The sequence below is a fragment of the Anastrepha ludens genome, chromosome 3 (assembly GCF_028408465.1).
Source record: "Anastrepha ludens isolate Willacy chromosome 3, idAnaLude1.1, whole genome shotgun sequence".
NCBI classification, from domain to species: Eukaryota; Metazoa; Arthropoda; class Insecta; order Diptera; family Tephritidae; genus Anastrepha; species Anastrepha ludens.
In genome coordinates this window covers 3,540,899-3,560,647 of record NC_071499.1, presented here as the reverse complement: position 1 = coordinate 3,560,647, position 19,749 = coordinate 3,540,899, and the positions used below count along the sequence as shown (strand labels likewise).

The window sequence follows — 19,749 nt, the reverse complement described above, 5'->3', positions numbered from 1 at the left end:
GCTTCCGTCTGTTATGCTGCCAGGCGTAGTTCTTAATAGATGATTTTTAGATTTGTGAGCTTTACCGTACAGGAATTAAGTCGCCCAAACGCTGCTCTGGCTTTACTTGGCCGGTTATTGACATTTTTCTCGGCTCTGGCCTTTAGTTGTTATTGTGCATCCGAAGTAGTAGAAAGTATCAACATATTCCACTAGATGACCCTCGATCTGTATCTGCTTACGTTAGGAGTGATTGGCTCTCACGTCCTTGGTTAACCGTTATCCCGTTCTAGCAGAACCAGTGGATTCACCTTCGCTGGTATGTCTGTGAGAGAGTAAGCATATGTCATCGGCAAAGTTCAAGCCTTCAAGCTGTCTGGAGAAGTTCCGAATGATATCTCTTTTTTGCGAGGTTAGTTTGGTTATTCCATCGTCTAGGACGGTTGCAACGAGTAGTGGCGAGAGAGAGCATCCTTGTCCCTCCAACGTTTGATGTGGAAGATTTTCTGATTACACTATTGTCAAGTACTGCCAGCACCGAGTTTTCGTACCTTACTCTTATAAAACTAATCAGTTCCTGGGAGCTCGTCTGCTGTATGTAAAACGATACCCATATTGCGCTTTCTTTGATTGTATGGAAGACTTTCTTAAAGCCGACGAAAAGCATGTAGAGTGGCGAAAGCCATCCAATTGATTGCTCGGTGAGTTCTCAATTCGCTGTAGTCTTTCTTAAAAATTTCTTCAGAAGTGTTATTCCCCTCCAAGGTTTGCAGTGTCGTATGATGCCCTTCTTTGGTAGTTCCACAAAGGTGCCCTTGATGATAGAGGATACAGTACTTCAGCTGAAGTTAGCGGATCAGCCATTAATAATTCGGCTTGAACACCACCTGCTCCTGCTGCCTTGTTTCTTTTATTTTTAAACTTGCATCCTTAATTTCCATTATACTGGGAACGTTTATTGGAATCTTTTCGGGCTTAGTGTTGCACGCTTCAGCCGCGAACGATTCATAAAAGTGGGTGACGTTACTAATTTCCTCAAAATGTTCTTTCTATCGCTGGATGTGTTTATCATAGCTCGTTAGTAAATTGCCCGTTTTGTCTCTGGCTAATTGGTTCCTTGTTCATGTGTTACTAAAGCGCTTTTCTCAACTTCAGTACGATCGAAACAGGAGTACGATCGATTGTCTGGAGCCCGAATTATTAAATTTTCATAGATAAGCTACAATACATTCAAAATATTTTTTGCATTAGAAAAGGTTCGATGGCACTCATTATATTCTCCCCCCCTACAATAGTCGTAGAGTGGGGAACTCACGGTAGTTTTAGAAAAATTCTAAATTAAATACTCATTTCTATTTAACTGCTCACTGGGTGCATTTTTAGTCCATGTTTGTCTGAGGTTAAGCTTAATATTCCCTCTAGTATACGGAGGTACTTTAGGCCTCTTTTTTAAAACCATGTAAGATAAAATTACGACATTAATGACAAAATGGTAAAGTCTTAACTCATATTCTAGTACTTCTGATATATCGCAACCATTTTTTACCATCAAAAACACTATGCGATCAGCCCTCAAAAAATAAAAACTAGGGTCTGTCAGACTCACGCACGGTAGAAGTGAAACTTCTAAGTTGGTTGTTCCATGCATGGGAGCCCCGGTTTAGATCTCTCCCCCCTCTCTCGTGTTAAATTCAGGTTTTCATATTTTTTTTTCTATATCACTCCACATAAATTTGTACTATTTATTTTTGTCCTTATTAGCTTCAAATTTGACACTTGGGTGCAGTGTTGCACTTGACGCTGACATTTCTTTGCACTTCCAATGGTATTTTTTGCCTACTTTTGGCGCGTTAATCAATTTGCTTTGATCACTGAAACGGTTGAAATGTCATTTTACAACCTTCTACTTCAACTATCGTCACTCGTTTGGCAAATGCACTCATTGTATCGCTTCGTCTCCTCCATACCTACCATCTATTTACTTCACAGCAGTTTCTTATTGCTTTCCCGCTTACACACATTCAATCGGCGCTTTATCTGATACTCACACACAGCACTCATTTGCACGGGCTATGGCTATCTATAATACCCGTTGTCGGTTGTCGATTGTCGGTTGCCTGCATGTCGTCAGTCTACTTCAATGCTTACTTGTGTGCTATATACATTTCGGCGTGTCTCGGTGGCTCCCTCACATCGTTCAGCGCTTGCGATGCGAGAGAGCGACAGAGAGAGCGAATAGGCGAGAGTGGGAAGGAGCAGCTGCTCCTTGGCCCCGCCCATTTGACGGATTTCGGTAACGCTCCGAACTTACCGTTTCACTCGCCTATTTTCAATCTGCCTTGGGGCCCCCAACGCGCCTAAAGAAGTTTCACTTCAATAGCTGGGGAGGCATGTCTCTAACTATTCATTCAGCTGATGATTTTTTTTTTTTTTTTTTGTAGCTCCTGCCTTTCTTGGTGCCAAACCAAAAATTATCCGCACGTCATGCGGATTGTGCCCCTCCTGGAAGGATGACAATCATTGGGCTTATAATTTTTATTAAAAATACTTAAAGAGTAACTGTATTATTTGCTACTTATTTCGTTCGCCTAGCGCACATATTTGATATTCTCAACAAGCTTATGAAATAAATAATTCAAAGCGCAAACAAACGGAACTCCTCATTTGAGCCAAGCAGATAGCAACTATAAACCCTACGACAACTAAAGCCATCGAATGATTATTAAAGGGCAGTTAATGGAACAGCCGCTGCTATCTCTCCTTTATTCTACCCTAATATATAACATTCTCACTAGCGAATAGTTGACTTAGTGTTCGCACAAAAACCTTTCACGTTACTAACCATATGTTACTACTGGTGGCTATCATTGCTTTAATGGTCACTAGAGTAACTGTAGCTGACCGCTGCTGTGGCCGAATTGGCTGGCGTATGACTACTATTTTGATCGGGCTCGGAACCCCAAATTATAGAAAAAGTGTAGCGGTCGCTCCTACAGCTCCTAAAGAAAACAGCAAGCACATCCGGCGTTGGCATAAAACCGTAGGTCCCTCCATTTATGGAAAAACATCAAAAAGCACGCCACAATAAAAGGGTATGAGCGTCAAGTGTATACAAGGTGGCGCAAAATTAATCAACCTACAGGAAGATTTATAATTTTTGCAACTGGTGTCATACGCCAATCATATTTCACACTTGTGATTAGATTAAATTTATATTTATTGGAGGTTTGCACTTCGCCTTTGAGCCCTCTACTCATCATCATACCTCATCCACACTCAGTTCTCTTGTTAAACTTAAGATAGGGATTTGTTGTAATGAGCGAATGTGTCTTTCTCCTACAATTAATCGCAGAAACGACAAAAGTCAGTGGACCATATCCCGTTCAGATGACTGCGCAGTATGGACTGGCCTGTGATAATGCCTGTGAGTATTCTCAGTTTAGCCTTGGGGAGAATTATGAGTTTTTAAACCCCTTTTGGTTGTACCCCCCAGTAAGGATTTCGCCTGGCTTGGCTCCATGGTCTGGGGGCAGCCAACCTCTCTTAGCTTTAGCTATTCACTCCTAAGCTTCTCCTTGATGGTGTGTTGTCCTACAGGACTCGGGTTTTATTAATGTCGAGGCGTAGCCTCCCTTGCCAATGCGTTCGCTACTTCGTTCCCAGTTATTCTCTTGTGTCCTAGGGCCTAAATTATCTGTACGCTATTGTGTGTTCTTAATAAATTCAGTTTCCTAATACACTCAAGGACAAGTGAGGGCGTAATCTCAAGGGATGACAAATGCTTGAATGCCGCCTGAGTGTCGCTCAGAATGGCAATTCGCCATTCCGGAAGTTCCTATCTAAGTTAATCTCTGCACATAGAACGATGACATACACATCCACTTGGAAAATGCATGGAAACCTAGCCATCAGCACAGAACGCTTGATTCTGGGGCCATATATTCAAACTTCTGAACTACACAGCTGCAAAAAGCGTGAGGTCGAGTCAACTGCATGTGCAATGTTTACTTACAGGGAACAAAAAACTTTTTCGATTAGATATGTGAATAGCTGAAAAACTGTGTAAGATTTTTCTTTTTTAACTGTTGAAAGTTTAAAACAATTTTCGTTCTACAATCGTGAATAAAAAACGTGTCATCTATTGAAAAAAGTTATCCATCCATGTAGAATATAATGATAGATAATCGTATACTTGAACAGTTGAACTTTCAAGTCTGTCGGCCAAAATTTATTCGAGTTGCGAGTCCAACCTGTTTATAAACTGTGTGTTCGAGGAAAATCCATTTTAAGTTTTCGGTACGGTAGGTGTCGGACTACGAGGGAAAGCGCCAAAATGTATTCAATTTTTTTTAAGGCATTAGTGGATCTTTTAAATTTCGGCAGTTGTCTAATCCCTTAAATCAGCCTCTCAAGGCATGCTCTCGGCTCCTGTGCAGCAAAAGCTCAACGAATTATCGCGCTCAGATAAATTATTTATGCGCCATCAGCAGCAAGTAAGTTAAACCTAAGGGTACACAAACACGAAACTATAAAACTAGTACACCACCGTCAAATTAACTCCCCACTTATCCCATCTACATGAGGCTCTTAGCTTCCCTATACAAACAAATACTTCCTTTTATGCTGATGACAAATTTAACTTTAATTTTAAGAAACAGTGTTGGTAGATTTCCCCCTCAGTTCTCACATTTCAGATCTTCCCTCCACCCCTAACTTACGCTCAAGCTTTGTTCATATACTCGGTATGGCCTTTAACGCTCAAGTTCATCCGGTTTTTCGAGCCTTTGAAAGTTTGTCAAATCAGCTTTGTTGATTTGGCTGCTGTTGTTGGCATTTGAATGTCGCCTTCGAATTCGTGAAAGTGCCACAAATGGCCGTGTTAAAATTGTAAATTGCTCTCGTTTACAACCGAAATAAAAATTCTGCCCAATATTGTGGGAGTCATCCACAACAACGATGAAGTAAATCTCTACAACAATGGCATCATTACGAATAACAAGCAAGCAAAATTGTCATAGCAGTTGATAGAAAATTAATGTAAGAGTGAGAGCTGGAAAAAAGGCGAACGAAATGCAAAAGCACTCTGCTGTCAATCAGCTTAGTTGGTGTTATAACTTGCGTTGTTGTTATTGTAGCTTAGGGTTATTAGATTCACCTCTGCACTAGAGCCGACAAAGAATATTTCTGGCTTTACTTGAACTGAATTAACATTCGACAAAGTAAAACTCAAGCAAAAAGGAGCCCTTGAAAATCTCATGACGCAAAAATTGAAGGACGCAACCAGTATATCTGACGCCTACAAATGAATTCGCTTTTATTTGTCTGTTCGTTTGTACTTGCGACCGAAGTCAAGCAGATGCTACGGAGAACAGATAGAAGAGAAGAAGACTTAGCTCACAATCCATTATTCTTGAAGAATGCTGAGAAAATAGCAAGAAAATGGCGAGAATGATAGAATGTAAATGAAGCAGCAATAATGGCCCGGCGTTGCAGCGATGAAAGATGGCAAGCAATAAAACTGGTCACACAATGAGCTCAGGTGAATTGTTAAGACCCACACAGGCTAACACACACGCACACTACTCCTTTGTAGGAGTATTTCGGCAATGTTACGTGAATTCATATTTGCTCACATTTATCCGAAGAAATACGGTGCAGTGTAGTAATATTTCACAATCAACATAAGTCATACGAATTAATAAAGGCAGGGATGTTGCGTAATTTTTGTCAGCGCTGTACGAGTATATGTTAATGTACTGCTGAATTATGGCAAATGCAAAGGACAGCAGGGGCGTCTTTGGCGAAAGAAACATTTCTTCTAAGCTAAGTATGCAAGAAGACTTGTACTTTGAAACGCAAGCAATGGAAGAAGAATAGTTTGAGGTGAGTGTGAGATATTTATTAATTCTGAACTGAAACTTGCTTTCATTGTGGAGAGCGAGTATTGATAATAAAAAATGGATATGCAAGGCACACATTTCTTCGTAACGCAAAACTTAATTTGAAGTGTGCGAATAAAACATAAAAGATAAATTATTCGTATGAAAATATTAGTTTGGAGAAAAAGAAATCCTTAATTTCTGGGTAGATGGCTATAGTGATCGAGATCTCGTTAAGTATTCAACAATTTAAAGTTTATGCTCGTTGTCAAGGGCAAATTGTACACTAAAAAAATTTGATTGTTGTTTTTTGTTCGTTCCCTTCAGTAGTGAGTTACTGGGTGTAACAATGGAAGTCCACAAAGAGAAAATACGGTACGTATTACAGTTTTTCTTTGATAAAGACGAAAATTAAGCCCGGCCGCTTCAATTGGCAGACCGATTATTTATTAAAACCTTTTTCGAGGCAGAAATACACTCGAAGGTCCGCCATTGCCAGCCGAGGAGCGACAACTCTTAGACATTTTTTTAATTTTTATTTAAGGTATAACCAAGGTGAGTTGAATACTGAATATGGCATCTTCCTAAATCAGTCACTCTATTTTTCGAGATTTCGACAAGTCTAACGCCAGGCTTCTTTCCAATACAACAACAAACGAAAAAAGCAAACAAACGAAAGAGAAACTGCATGTTTGTGAAAATTCTGTGAATGACTTGGTAATATTGAGATTTGTGGCATTTAAACTAAACAAACTAATGAAAAGTGTTCTGTTTTAAATTGTGGAAGCAAAAATATAAAGCCTTCGAATGCATTTTTAGGATTTCCCATTTCCAGTGTTTCCAGGTAGGTTTTAACGGGTTTGGCAACGTGATGCCGAGCATATTGCGTCCGCTTCACGCGGGTGAGGTAGGGTTCAAAATGCCTTCGCACTTACAGCGACCGTCGTCTACTGCGTCATGTGGTGTGGCCACTAAAACGATCCCTCCTCTTCTTCTGGGGAGACACCCTTCTCGGAACTGCTTTCTGTATTACTTTGGGAGGTTCCATCCATAAAGGACCGATTCTATTCATCCACGTCTTGGTCCACCATATTTGTAGCCAGCTTTCATGCTATAGGCTCGTCTTCTTGTGTCTCTATCTGTGCGGCTTCACTTTGCCGCACTGTGTCGAGTTCGATCTTTTTCTCCGTAGTACGTTCGCAATGTATTTCTTTACCACGTTCCAACTGTCCTCGCGTTCGAGCATTTTGATGATTATGTTGCTCGGTGCGATGTCGCCAATCTGCTCCCTCAGAGCATTTCTTTCCGCGAGCCATCTATTACAACTAAAAAAATGTGTGCTCAGCGTCATCGCTCAGCGCTTCGCAGTATATGCACTTGGAATCGGTTACCTTGCCCATGCCGTATAGGTATCTCCGGAAGTATCCGTGACCCGAGAAGAACTGAGTTAAGAAGTAGTTCACTTCCCCGAAGTTCCTTCGGTCCAATCGCGTAGTGCTCGGCTCAATCGCATCAATTGAAGTCGATACCGATTCGCTTGGTTTTAACAGTTCATAATAAATAATACCAACTTGGTCCCACCAACATAGCATAACCTTCGCAGCGTGAATATTCGGCCGAGGCGACGACGCACAAGCATGACCGGGCAGTCCTCATGACTTTCTTTTCTTTGGATTGCTGTAATGAGTCCAATTTTCATCACCCGTCACGATGCAATGAAGAAACCCCTTCCTTTTTTGCCAATGGAGCAATGGTTCACAGGCGAAAAAACGACGTTCAACATCTCTTGGTTTTAACTCATAAGAAACCCAAGTTTCCTGTTTCTGAATCATTCCCAAAGCATGCAATCGCTTGAAAATGGACTGGCGGATAACTCCTAATACTGAAGCAAGCTCTTCTTGCGTTTGACAAGGATCCTCATTGCGCAATACCTTCAATTCAGCGTCTTCGAGGGTTTTTGGCCTTCCTTCACGCGGACGGTCGTCAACATTAAAATCACCGTCTTTGAAGCGACGAAACCAATCTCGGCACGTTGTTTCACTTAAAGCAGAATCTCCATAAACTTTTTGTAGCCCTTGATGAGCTTCAGCCGCGGTTTTTTTCGAATGAAAGAGGAAAATCAACATTTCCCGCAAATGACGAATATTCGGCACACAATCAGACATTTTCACAATACCAAAAGTATATGATACTCGTACCAAAACAAAATCACTAATGTGTCGAAGCAGTTTGTTTATGACGTTTAGGTTATGTTAGAATCGACTAGCACACACTGCTGGCGGCATCTATTGACAAACAGCGGGAACTTAGTTGTGCACCTAATAAAATTGGTGGCGTAGCGAATTTCGTCCTAGTTTTTCGTATGCCTAAATTATTTCATTTTACAACCTAAAGTACGTAAAATGTACACAAAAGGTGAAATTTGCACATGAATTCTTAACATTGATGTTGATGGCACTACTATTATTTTGAACAGAGCTGTATTTTAATGCATATTATGACCTTAAGAGTTTTTAAGTTTATTTTTATTAAATAATGACTTATTCACTCTAATTACAACAGATACAAAGTTGCCTCCAACTTCACAGAAGGAGAGAAAAGCGGACAGCCAACTTTTACGCAACTGCTGCTGCGCTCATTTACATGTTTTGATAACTTTTTTTTTTACCTAACCAACTCCGTAAGTAACTCTCTTCCTACTTTGTAGTAATTTTGCTAATCTTTTACCGCTTGCCGAGCTTTCTTAGGGAATTATAATAGTTAAGGGAAGCCTTAAGTATGCCCACTTGCGTTCCAGCTATAAACGCTTGATATTTAATTCGCGCAAAATGCATAAGATGTAAGTGCAGAAAGTGGCGAGATAAAGCAGAACGAGAAATACTTAACCAACTGGGCTTAAACATTTATACCCTTCAGACTGGAAACATATTTTATTTAAACATTTAATATCTTTATTTTATTCTCTGTACTTTAATTCCCGATTTTGTTCTATATCGACGCTTCTTGGAATATCAGACCAATTAATTGACTACTAATTAGTTCAATAATATACGTACTGGGCATATTACGTGCACATCTACACACACAAATATGTTTCACGATAAAGTGCACAGAAGTGAGCAAAAGTGAAAAAAAAACTTTGCAGACATGACCGCAAACTTTCCGCGAGAATTTTTCTGGCAAACTCAAACAAAAAAATATTTACTAATTGTTCAGATTCAGCATAAAAGGCATCAGGCGCCCTTCAAACTTAGTTGCCGTGGCAGGTTTGAAATGCTCTGCAAGAGGCCACATGGAGAATACGACAGAGAGAGTTTTGAACTAATTTATGCCTGCGAATATGTGAGTGCCAACAAAGTAGCTTTAATGTACACATTAGGGGGTACTTTTCACAAGAGCCCACAGATTTTTTTAAAGGTTTACGTTTAAAAATCAGCTTAGACGCCAAGATGTCTGTAGGAAATATTTCCACGACGGTACTTTTTTAAGTCATATTTCACATTTGCCATTTTGTGGATCTTTAAGAACAATATATCCCAAAATTCGTGATCCCCATAAAATAAATATATATTGTACATAATTAAATTACAAACGTACATCTAACTTTACTCAAAAATAGAGTTCAATAGTACAGAAAATTCTTTCTTTGAAACTGAGAAATCTAGAAAGTAGAAATTGGAGATTTCAATCACGAAGACACGTTCAATAGGAGCATTACGAGCATAATTGGTATTGAATTTATTAAAATAAAAAAGAGGTTGTCTGTAAAGTCGGTTTACTGACGATAGTTTAACGTGACAACGTCATAAGAAAATACTAATGGAATGATTAAATTTTTGAAAAGAAAATTTAATTTTATTTGTTTGATAGATATTTTGTATGGATATAGAGAAGGAGGTAAATGGAATCGCAATGGAATAGGTCAAGTTACATTTACACAAACGTGAAAAATGACGAAACATTTATCAAATTCATGAAAGATATGTTCAATTTCGATTGTGCATCAGACGTTAATAAGTCAACAACACTAAGAGGCAACATCATCGATTTGCCTTTTTCAAGACACATTACACTCGAAACACTCCCTTTCATTTCCTACTTTTCCTATCATCGTCCTATTCTGAACAGAGAAATGGTTCATTACCATGCACACAGGAAGAAGGCAAAATCAAATACAAATATGTGAATTTGTATACATATGCGCATAGGTATATGTACATACTATACATATACATATATGCTCACTCAAGTAGGAGAGAGCCACATGTCGAACGTTGCCGAACGCGGGGCCGATTGTGCCTCTTTGTCATTCCTTCCGTACTCTCGCTTGCAGTTCAAGCAAGATAACGCCGCATGAGAAAGATAACGCAGCATGAGCAAGGCAACTCCGCAAGAGCAGGATAACGCCGCATTTTTTGGTGCGTGCAGCCGGCTACATCGAAATATAAGGAAGCACGTCAAAAGGAAGCGCGTTACGAGGAGTTTTGGGAGGTGTAAGAAAATTAATACTTTGGAGCAGAAATGGGCAACTTTTATTTACATTGAAAAAAAAACAAAGGAGTGAAAATCGATCTACTACTTTCTAAAGACTCCAAGCTGATCAGTAACAAACGAGATGTGTAAGATGGGATAGGATAAGAAAATTTTACCGATCCTAGTATAAATTTCACAGATTTCAAGTTTCTTTAGATTCTTTAACAGAAGTAAAATATTAGATAGGCTACAAGAAGTATGAAAGACAATAGAGATTTTGATTTTTGAAAGACAAATAGGGCCAAGTGGCAATGACAGCATTTTTTATATTTAAGAAAGTTGAGATTTTTGACACCACATAACAAATTTGTTTATATATATCTGCCTGTAGCCTGCATACGGCAGTTGTGTTATTTATAACCGAAAATATTTTGAAGTCGTCAGCATATAACAGAAAATTATAAAATGAGAAGCAGCTGCTGGTGCCGTTGATGAATAAAAAAAGAGTAGCCACTTCCCAGAGGTACTTCAAAGCAGGCAAGGAATGTTTCAGAGGATATACCATCAATGACCACATAAATTGGATTTCAGCACAAATTGGATTTCAACACATGCCGGGGAAAGCGGGCAGACTAGTCACGCTGGCACGCACTGTCGGAGAGAGAGAGAGAAAGGCTATGAGAGTCAACCACAATAAGTATAATGGCTGACGGGTGTCCGGTGGAATTTGTCAGCTTCTGCTACATCGGATACACTATGACGACAGACGGCGAAGCAGTTTAAGATGTCTAAACAAAGCAAGTGCGGCATTTGGGCGAATGCATACAGTGTAAACGAGTTCGCAAGTCTCTAGGCGCACTAAACTGCGAATATTCAGCTCGTGTGTGAAGTCAGTATTGTTGTAGAGAAATGAAACATGAGTGGTCTCCAACACCATCACACAGAAGCTACAATCTTTCGTTAACCAATGACTCCGCATCATTTGTAGAATATTCTAGCCGAACACCATCAGCAACGAAGCGCTGTGGAGATCAACAAATGAGAAGCTCAAGCATATCAAAGCAAAAGGTGGCGATGGATCCTGATGGCATCACGAGAATGGCACTGAACTGCGTGCGGGTGCGAAGGTCGATGTTGCGCGAGCTAGCAGATGCCGACATCACATGGGACAACACAAAAATAACTGCCTAAAGCCGTATACGTTGGAAGAGCCTTGCCGAGGCCCTATGCTCCGGAGCGAAGTGAACAAGGATATAACAAAAAACAATGGCAGGAAAACAGAGTGAATTTACACAGTGAAATGTTGTGAGAGACTCTTTCTAAAGCTTTGGTAAAATTCATGTGAATGCAGTCGAATTGCTGCCCTGCTGAGAAGGCTCTAATGCAATATTCATTCATATTATATTAGCGCACAGCGAAAAACCTTCAACATCGATATGTCGACGTTTTCAACAATTTGGCATTCATGAATCGACTGCTTAGCGGATTTTACCCGTAGACGTCCTCATGGTGGATATTTAAATAATGCCATTTTACACATAAGAGTGAAGAATAAAACCAGTGAAAACTAAAAGAATCTAAATTTTTACATATTTTACTTAAAAACAATATCTAAGCGCATCTTTTGTAAGACTCTTTATTTTCGAATTACATTAAAGGCCTTATTTTGCGAAATTATAATGATCAAACATGCAACCTGTTTTTTTTTAATTCCGTTACGCCTCTCTAATAAGACCCCTCGATCCTAATATAAAAATACTCAGAGATTTGATTTTCAAAGGCCCCTCTTAAGGCGAATTTTACAGCAGCAAAATCAGCCGACATAGACGCGAAAGGCAGGTTGGTGCCAGGTCCGAACTATAAGGTGGTGGTGCTAGTGGTGGAGGCGTTGTTTGAGTGACACACCCAAAGCCATTTAGCACGAAAGATGCCATTTTGATACACCACTTGTAGACACTGCTTTTTAATAGTCGAACTATCTTAATTTGGCTATGACTCTACCTATGTCGTCTATTTTCTTTTCCGCAATTTCTTTCAAGTTGACCATCGAGAATTCTCCCAGCATTCTATGTCATAGAACAAACAGATAGTGAAAGGCTTGTTCCTTATATTCTGCTTGATTGCAGCTTCTAAATCTATCGTTGTACAGCCACCCGCTCCTTCTGCAATGGTCTCTCCATGGCCGGTTATTGTTGACGTAATTCTGAATATGGCTGTTCGTGGCTTTATTAACAACTCGTCAGTTCTGGATTTGTTGAAATTGGGCCAAGTGTGTTTAGTCATTTCACGCGTATCGGTATTAGCCCATCTGTCAACGGACTGCTTCGAATTTGTTAAAGGATGCCTCTATCTTGCCAGTTCATCAGCTTTCTCATTTCCTTCTATGTACCCAGATGAGAGTGACGTCTGTCGCGCGCGCTAAAGCATTAAGTTCTTCTTTGCATTGTCTCACAATTTTTGAATTGGTTGTAGGTGACTTTGAGGCTACGATGGCTGCTTGACTATCTGAAAAAATACGGTGGGCACATAAGAATTTCGCAACAAAGCTCATGAACTTCTAACTCGTCACTATTGGCATGTGTGGCCTGGCTTTCTTCTAATGACATACAATTTGTCTTCTATTAATGATTGTGTACCCAAAAAATTCACTTTATTGTATGGCTAGCTTAGAGTGAAAATTTACTTTGTACACTTTTTCTAAAAATATGTATCTATTTTTATGCAAGATTCTGTGTAATATTGAAAACAACAGCATAATTTGTGAATCTTTGAAGTAAATGCCACCAAAAGCAACAATACAAAACAACAATAGAACAATGAGCGAGACGGTAATTTATGGAGCCATGATGAAGTAAGTAATTTGAATAATTTCGAACGTGGCACATAAAAGCCACTACTACTTCGTAACACTCTCTCCTCGTCAACTCTCCCCCATTCCGGCTCTGTAAGCAATGTTCAGATACTTCGTAGGGCTGGCGCAAACTTTTTATATGCGCCTTTCCACTGTTGCTATTCCCACCTTCTTCTGCATTTTTTTATGTTTATCTTACCACTTCATTCTTTTAAGCACTCTTGTTAGCTTGTTATTGTTGTGTTTCCTGGTTAGCATTTATTCTGCTGTGGCGGCTTCGTGGTTTGTGTGCAGCATCCTTGTGGCGCATATATCTCCACAACGTTGCGCGAGTACAAATTTGTTTAGCAGAAATATGAAATTTTAAGTAAAATGAATAAAAGTTCTTGCCACGGTGGATGCCACGATCAAAAATATGGACTACACGTAAATTATACAACAAAATAACAATGGCGTAGATAAATAGAGAAAGCGACAGGCTGCAGACAAAAGAGTGGACGAACGGCGAGGAAGCCTCGCAAATCTTAGTAACCGAGTTACGAAGCAGCAAATAGCGCTCAGAAGGAACGGTGAGGCATGCAATGTCGAAGTTTTTCGCGTATTCTACACAAATACCAAAATTCTTCTGCCAACATAGCAACAAAACAGAGCCCAGCAAATACACACAACGGTATGAATTTTGTTGAGTTGAATGTGAGCCAAGACGAATTATTCATGGAAATTCCTCAAGTTCGGGGCTTTGTTGGTGCAATTTCTGTTTTTTTTCGATTGTGTTCGAGTACTTAGCTGCTACTGAAATGTTAATTTTTCTGAGTAGGCAAAGCGAAATTTTTAAGTGGTTTCACACACACACATGCAAATAAACACAAACACGCAAAACGTATGAGCGTAACTGCGAAGCTACTAAATTAACCACATCGTTGCATATGTATAGGCGCATGAAATCGACCTCGCGCCCTCCTCACCTGTCGAGGCGCTTTCAACACCAGCTAATTATGCTAATGTAACGGGCCCACTCGCTTAGTGCTCACGTATGCACACACACACTCAGCATTTTTTGTTGCTATCGCTGCGGTGGCAACACCACAAATGCGCTGAGCGAGTAAATTGCCTGCACTTGCCAAAACGAAATACAGAATTTCACATAAAAGCCCAGCAATTTAATATATCGGAGCAAATATACCTTGCCACACCCACATCCGCACCACACACCTGCGCACACGCCAAGTGCAACGGCTTTGTAGCAGAGAATCGAGAAAAAATGTCGAAATTGCCAACACATAAACACAAATGCAACACATCCGCGGAGAAACCTGTTCACACACATGGCATTAGAGCCGGTCTTGCCGCAACAACCACATTAGCGGCATGCAGCTGGTTGAATGCAACAACGCAAAGTGTAGCGAGGTGTGCTGCTGCAATTGCAGGGCAACATTAGGAGCTAATTTGCTATTCGAAAAGTGCACAAAAGCCACATCGCCACGCTGCCACATTCGCTGCAGCCCTCACGCCACAGCTAATGCACGCACGTACCCGGTGCAGAGCTCAAGCGCAGCGTAAATTTATTTGGCAACCGCCGAGGCCGCGCCCAATTCAATATTTGCTGGCGATAAATTTGGAAAGTTTCATAGCAGGCAAGTGGAAAATTCAATTTCAAAGAGAATGGCAACTGGAAACTCTCAAAAAGCTGCAGCCATTAGTGACCAAAAAAAATTTTTTTTAACTATAAATGGCCATGGGCTGATTCCGGGTACTCACTAATCTCGTAAATCTAATCATTTCAATAACTGAACTTCAAGGACTTTAGTATAAATTAAACACATGAAATAACCCAATTGAACTCAGTTAAATTTAATTTGGCTTCAATTAGGGTTATTTCGTGTACGGATGACTTCTTTCCGACTCATTTTATTTCATTTCATTACTTGCCCACAATTTACATTTTTTTTAATATCCAAACAAAGTTATCGAGCGAGATTCGCCGTTAGTGAGTATGGTTTTACCTCATAAAACTGATATAACTAAGTGTTTTCAGTACTGCCTACCCAATTTCAAGAGAGTTTCATTAGACGGCGTTCATACAGGTAGACTTTTGCTGCTTCAACTTTATGAATTCTTTTTGATGTTCCCATCGTGTTCACCCATCTTGAAATGGTTAGTTTTAAGTCTAAGATCAACAACAACATTAAGAAGAAGAGAGAAAAAAGGGTTCTGACAGAGCACGAGCATCACAAGTAAGGAAATGAAGCAACGAATGTTTTCCTGTATGAACGCAGTCTTACTAAAACTCATTAAGTGCTTCTAGACAAGTATAATTTTTGGCAGCTCTTTACCAGTGCTGCCAAGATATGTTTGTTTATTCTTACCAGTTGCTTCATATATTCGCCCTTTGCTAACGCTTGGGGAAACGTCAAATATATCCAGCCTGTCGACGGATTTTATTCAAATTTATAATGGTATCTGTTGGTTTTTTCGTTGTTAAAAGTCTGTTATTAGCGGCTGCTTTTTTTCATTCTCGAGTTGTTTCTACAAGATGACGCAAAAGTAATCACCCTATCGGGGAATTTATAATTTGCAATTGTCGTCGTACGTTATGTAGCCAGAAAAGAATTATTCGAAAACAAAGTTGGATGATTAATTTTGCGCCACCTTGAACAATACTTATTATCCAGCTACACGCGATCTAAAGATTACGTTGAAATTTTGGTCCGCAGTGAGACTTGGTTAGTTCTAAAATGTTGCTCTTACACGAAACATTTTTACTTAAAAACGCATCCTTTTAGGAATTATGTTTTGTTTAGAAAAACACTTCTTGTTTTGAGATTCCTGCAAGAGCGAAAATTTCGTGTAGAAGAATTTATTAGTGAAGCCTGTTATTCCAAAATAGTTTAAAAAAGGCCCCGTAAAAGGAGAGTTGGATGTTATCTGCCTTAAATATTTCATGTTTATAAGTGTGGAACAAAGTTGTAATAGGTAACGCGTTCAAAAACGTAACCAAGTTATAATACGGACACAAACGTGGCTAGATTCACGTATCGTCAAATGAGCCACAGAAATAACGGAGCTGATACTTCTAACCAAGAAGCATATCCCGTTCGAAGCATGCAAACTTGTTCAAATACGCTAACCACAAAATAGGTCCTAGAGTACCTAGGCATAAGACTGGACCCAAGACTAAACTTCTGGGCCCAAATAAATCACGCAGCAGAAAAAGCCTACTCAGTAGATTGTTGCAAGCATAGGGGGACCAGTCCAGAGGAAACGGAAAATAATATTAACGGAAAATAATAATAATAACTGTGGGCAAATGCGCTAAAGGCAAATCACCGGTGTAAGGTCTTAGCATCGGTACAACGAACGGCAGCCCTAAGAATTGTGTTCACCTAGCGCACAGTAACAGCTGTTCAAGTAATAAGCGGTTCAATACCGATAGACTTACTAGCTTTTTAAAGAAATAGTAGTGGGCATTAAAGAAAGAAGGAATGAAAGAAGGAGTCAGCATACCTGCAGCACGCGAAATAAATAATGAAAGGCTAAGGATATATCAAAAGGCCGCTGGAGAAACGAAACATGCGGCAAATGGATGGCTAGGCCAATAAAAGACGTCGCTACATGATACAGCAGAAGCTTCGGTGAAGTCAATTTTAATACAGCCCAAATTCTTTCGGGGCACAAATATTCCCAGAAATACCTGTTCAAAATAAAAAAATACGAACAGCCCATATGCATATACGGCGATGTTGCAGAAAACGACGCTGAACACAACTTGAACACACTGAAAATCTAATCGATAAAAGATGCTAAGTAGTAAAGAAACGTAGGAAACCATCAGTGCTTTCACAGCAAAATTTTTTCTGGATTGTTCCGGCAGGCATTTTAAACCTCCTCACCCGCAAAAAAAATATCTAAAATATTTTAAGGCCGGCGGGCCAATTAGATGTCCTAAATTCAGTAGTTTTCGCGAAGCGTTGTAGGATGAGAAAAAAAAACAATTAGCCAAATGAAGTTTTGGGGATAGTTTAATATATATTTGAACTAAAAAAAAAATTTTTGTACAATCTCCAACAATATATTGTAAGCCGAGTTATCAATAGATTCCCAGAGCGCATGTATCCAACTTCTGTACAAGATACAACTTGCAATTTTCATCTGAAAACAAAAAAAAAAAGATTAGTAATTTTGATGTAATTATCTTCTATGTGAACTAAAAAACATCCAAAAACTTTTTTAAGCGACTTTTTTACCCAGTTGAAGAGTTTTTTTTTTCCTTGAAAAACCACTTTTTTTTTCTACCTTCCCCAAAAATTCGAATTTTACGTGTTTCTTAGTTCACATCGAAGATAATTACATCAAAATTAATAATCTTTTTTTTTTTTGTTTTCAGATGAAAATTGCAAGTTGTATCTTGTACAGAAGTTGGATACAGGCGCTCTGGGAATCTATTGATAACTCGGCTTACAATATATTGTTGGAGATTGTACAAAAATTTTTTTTTTAGTTCAAATATATATTAAACTATCCCCAAAACTTCATTTGGCTAATTGTTTTTTTTTCTCATCCTACAACGCTTCGCGAAAACTACTGAATTTAGGACATCTAATTGGCCCGCCGGCCTTAATAGACATTTACATTTCAGAATCATAATACAATACAACACCAAATATCGCCAGCGTTCCCACTGCGTTCATTTCGCTTTATTTCGTTGACCGCCCATGAAACTAATTCTTAACCTCTTGAGCCAGTTCGTTTGCCTACCTTGACTCTCCACATATATTTTGCAGGTCACATTCTGAAATAAATCAAAATTCACACAAAAATTTACATATAACATAAATGAGTAATAAAAACATAAGAAAAATTAAAACTTAATTAAAAAAAGGAAAAAAATTTTAAACTCAAAAATTAAAAATTTAGCAAAATCTTTTTTATTCTAATAATATTAATTAATTTTTACCCTACATTACTTTTGAAAGTCTTTGTTCAGAACTTTTTTCCACCTTATTCAGTTACCCTATCCTATTCCAGCATTTACTTTAGATGATGGCTATCAAACTAACTACACTGGATATGAATGAACTGCTTTTTCAAACCAAATTTGCAATCGCGGCATGCAGAACTGCAATATTTTGTATATCAAAAACCGCAGGCAAAATACATTTTTCTCTTCTACCCATTTTTGATTAGTTTATATTAAAACTCGTGCCACCAACCCCTCCCACAAACATCCACATTCACAGTTGCATTAACAGTCTCTGGTCAGTGGGTTGCCGTTTATTGGTATTTGCACACGCTTCCCAACATATTTTCCACCGCTAATCCAGCAAATATGGCAATGAATTATATTTGCTGCATCATCAGCACGACCAGCAACACAGTCAGAGTGATAAAAGCAAATTATCGAAATAGCTGGATTGGTATTTCGAACGTTACCAAATATAATGTAGTTGCGCCTCAACTGGCATTAATGTATAATATTTGCTCATTTTAGCGCCTGCGACCGGCCAGCTGCAACAGCAAAGCTCCACACTGCTCGCATTAGCCTCAAGCCTATTTTGGCGTGTTACCTCAACTTAGCGCGAAAATGATAAAAAGCTCATTATTGCCGCCTGGCTGAGTTACCAGCCACTCTGGCAGGCGAACAGAGCAATGCGATATCCGAATGCGGCTCTGCCACATACCACTTACTCTGCGTCGTATCTTTTAGCTATGTTCACCAATTACCACAATATTGCATTTATTTGCTGGTTTGTTTACATAATACCAACCACAAAATTACCAGCGAGGGAAGCAGCTGACTAAAGTAAGTAAATTGTTGGCAACAACTCTATCAACACATAAAATTGATACTTGACCAGTTAATAGATTTGAAATTTACACTAATTTCGTTTTAATTGGACGATAATTTTTATAAATAAAGAAATTATTAGATTAATAAAAAACCAGCAGTGCCTACATCAACACAAACGCAATTGCTTTTTTACTCTACATTGCAGTTGCTGCAACGAAATTTCTGAAAAAACCAAGTGGAAAGAAAAATTGAGTAAATAATTTTAATTATTGCTAATTGACAAGTGACTGACAGGGCTACTATGGAACATCGCCTTTGGCTTTACTGCCGGCCAGCTGGGGCATACATACAATGGAAAATGCTTCGGTCTATACTGCGACATATCCGCCTTGCGGAGAAAAAATAAAACAATACAGGGATGGAAAAAACTCCCTTAATAGGGGGCGCTCCGTTGGTGGTTTCTGGTGAAGGTGAAGTACCTAGGCCTAATCCTTGACAGTAAGCTAAAGACTAAGCTAAGACGGGAAGCCCAACATTGAGGAGAGGGTAAGGAAGGCAACAATAGCCCTTTATGACTGCACGGGCGCTATTGGAAAAAGATGGAGCATCTCGCGTCGAACCTTTATAAAGCCAATTTTGTTATATAGAGATATTGTCCGGTGAAACTCACTGGAGAGGATGACATCGGTGCAGAAGAAGAAAGTACAAAGGTCTCCGCCCATTGGAATCAATAAGGGCGCTTTGAACCACTCCTATTCTAGCGCTTAATGTAATGAAAA

General features: G+C 39.3%; 1 protein-coding gene across 1 annotated transcript in view; it reads left to right on the top strand.

Annotated features, from left to right (window-relative positions):
* Window positions 1–18,756, top strand: part of LOC128856401 (uncharacterized) — a 49,601-nt gene extending 30,845 nt beyond the window's left edge. The window contains exon 3 of the mRNA XM_054091699.1: window positions 18,671–18,756. Coding sequence (XP_053947674.1) covers window positions 18,671–18,756 — 86 coding nt within the window. The remainder of the gene's footprint in view (window positions 1–18,670) is intronic.
* Window positions 18,757–19,749: the final 993 nt, after the last annotated feature.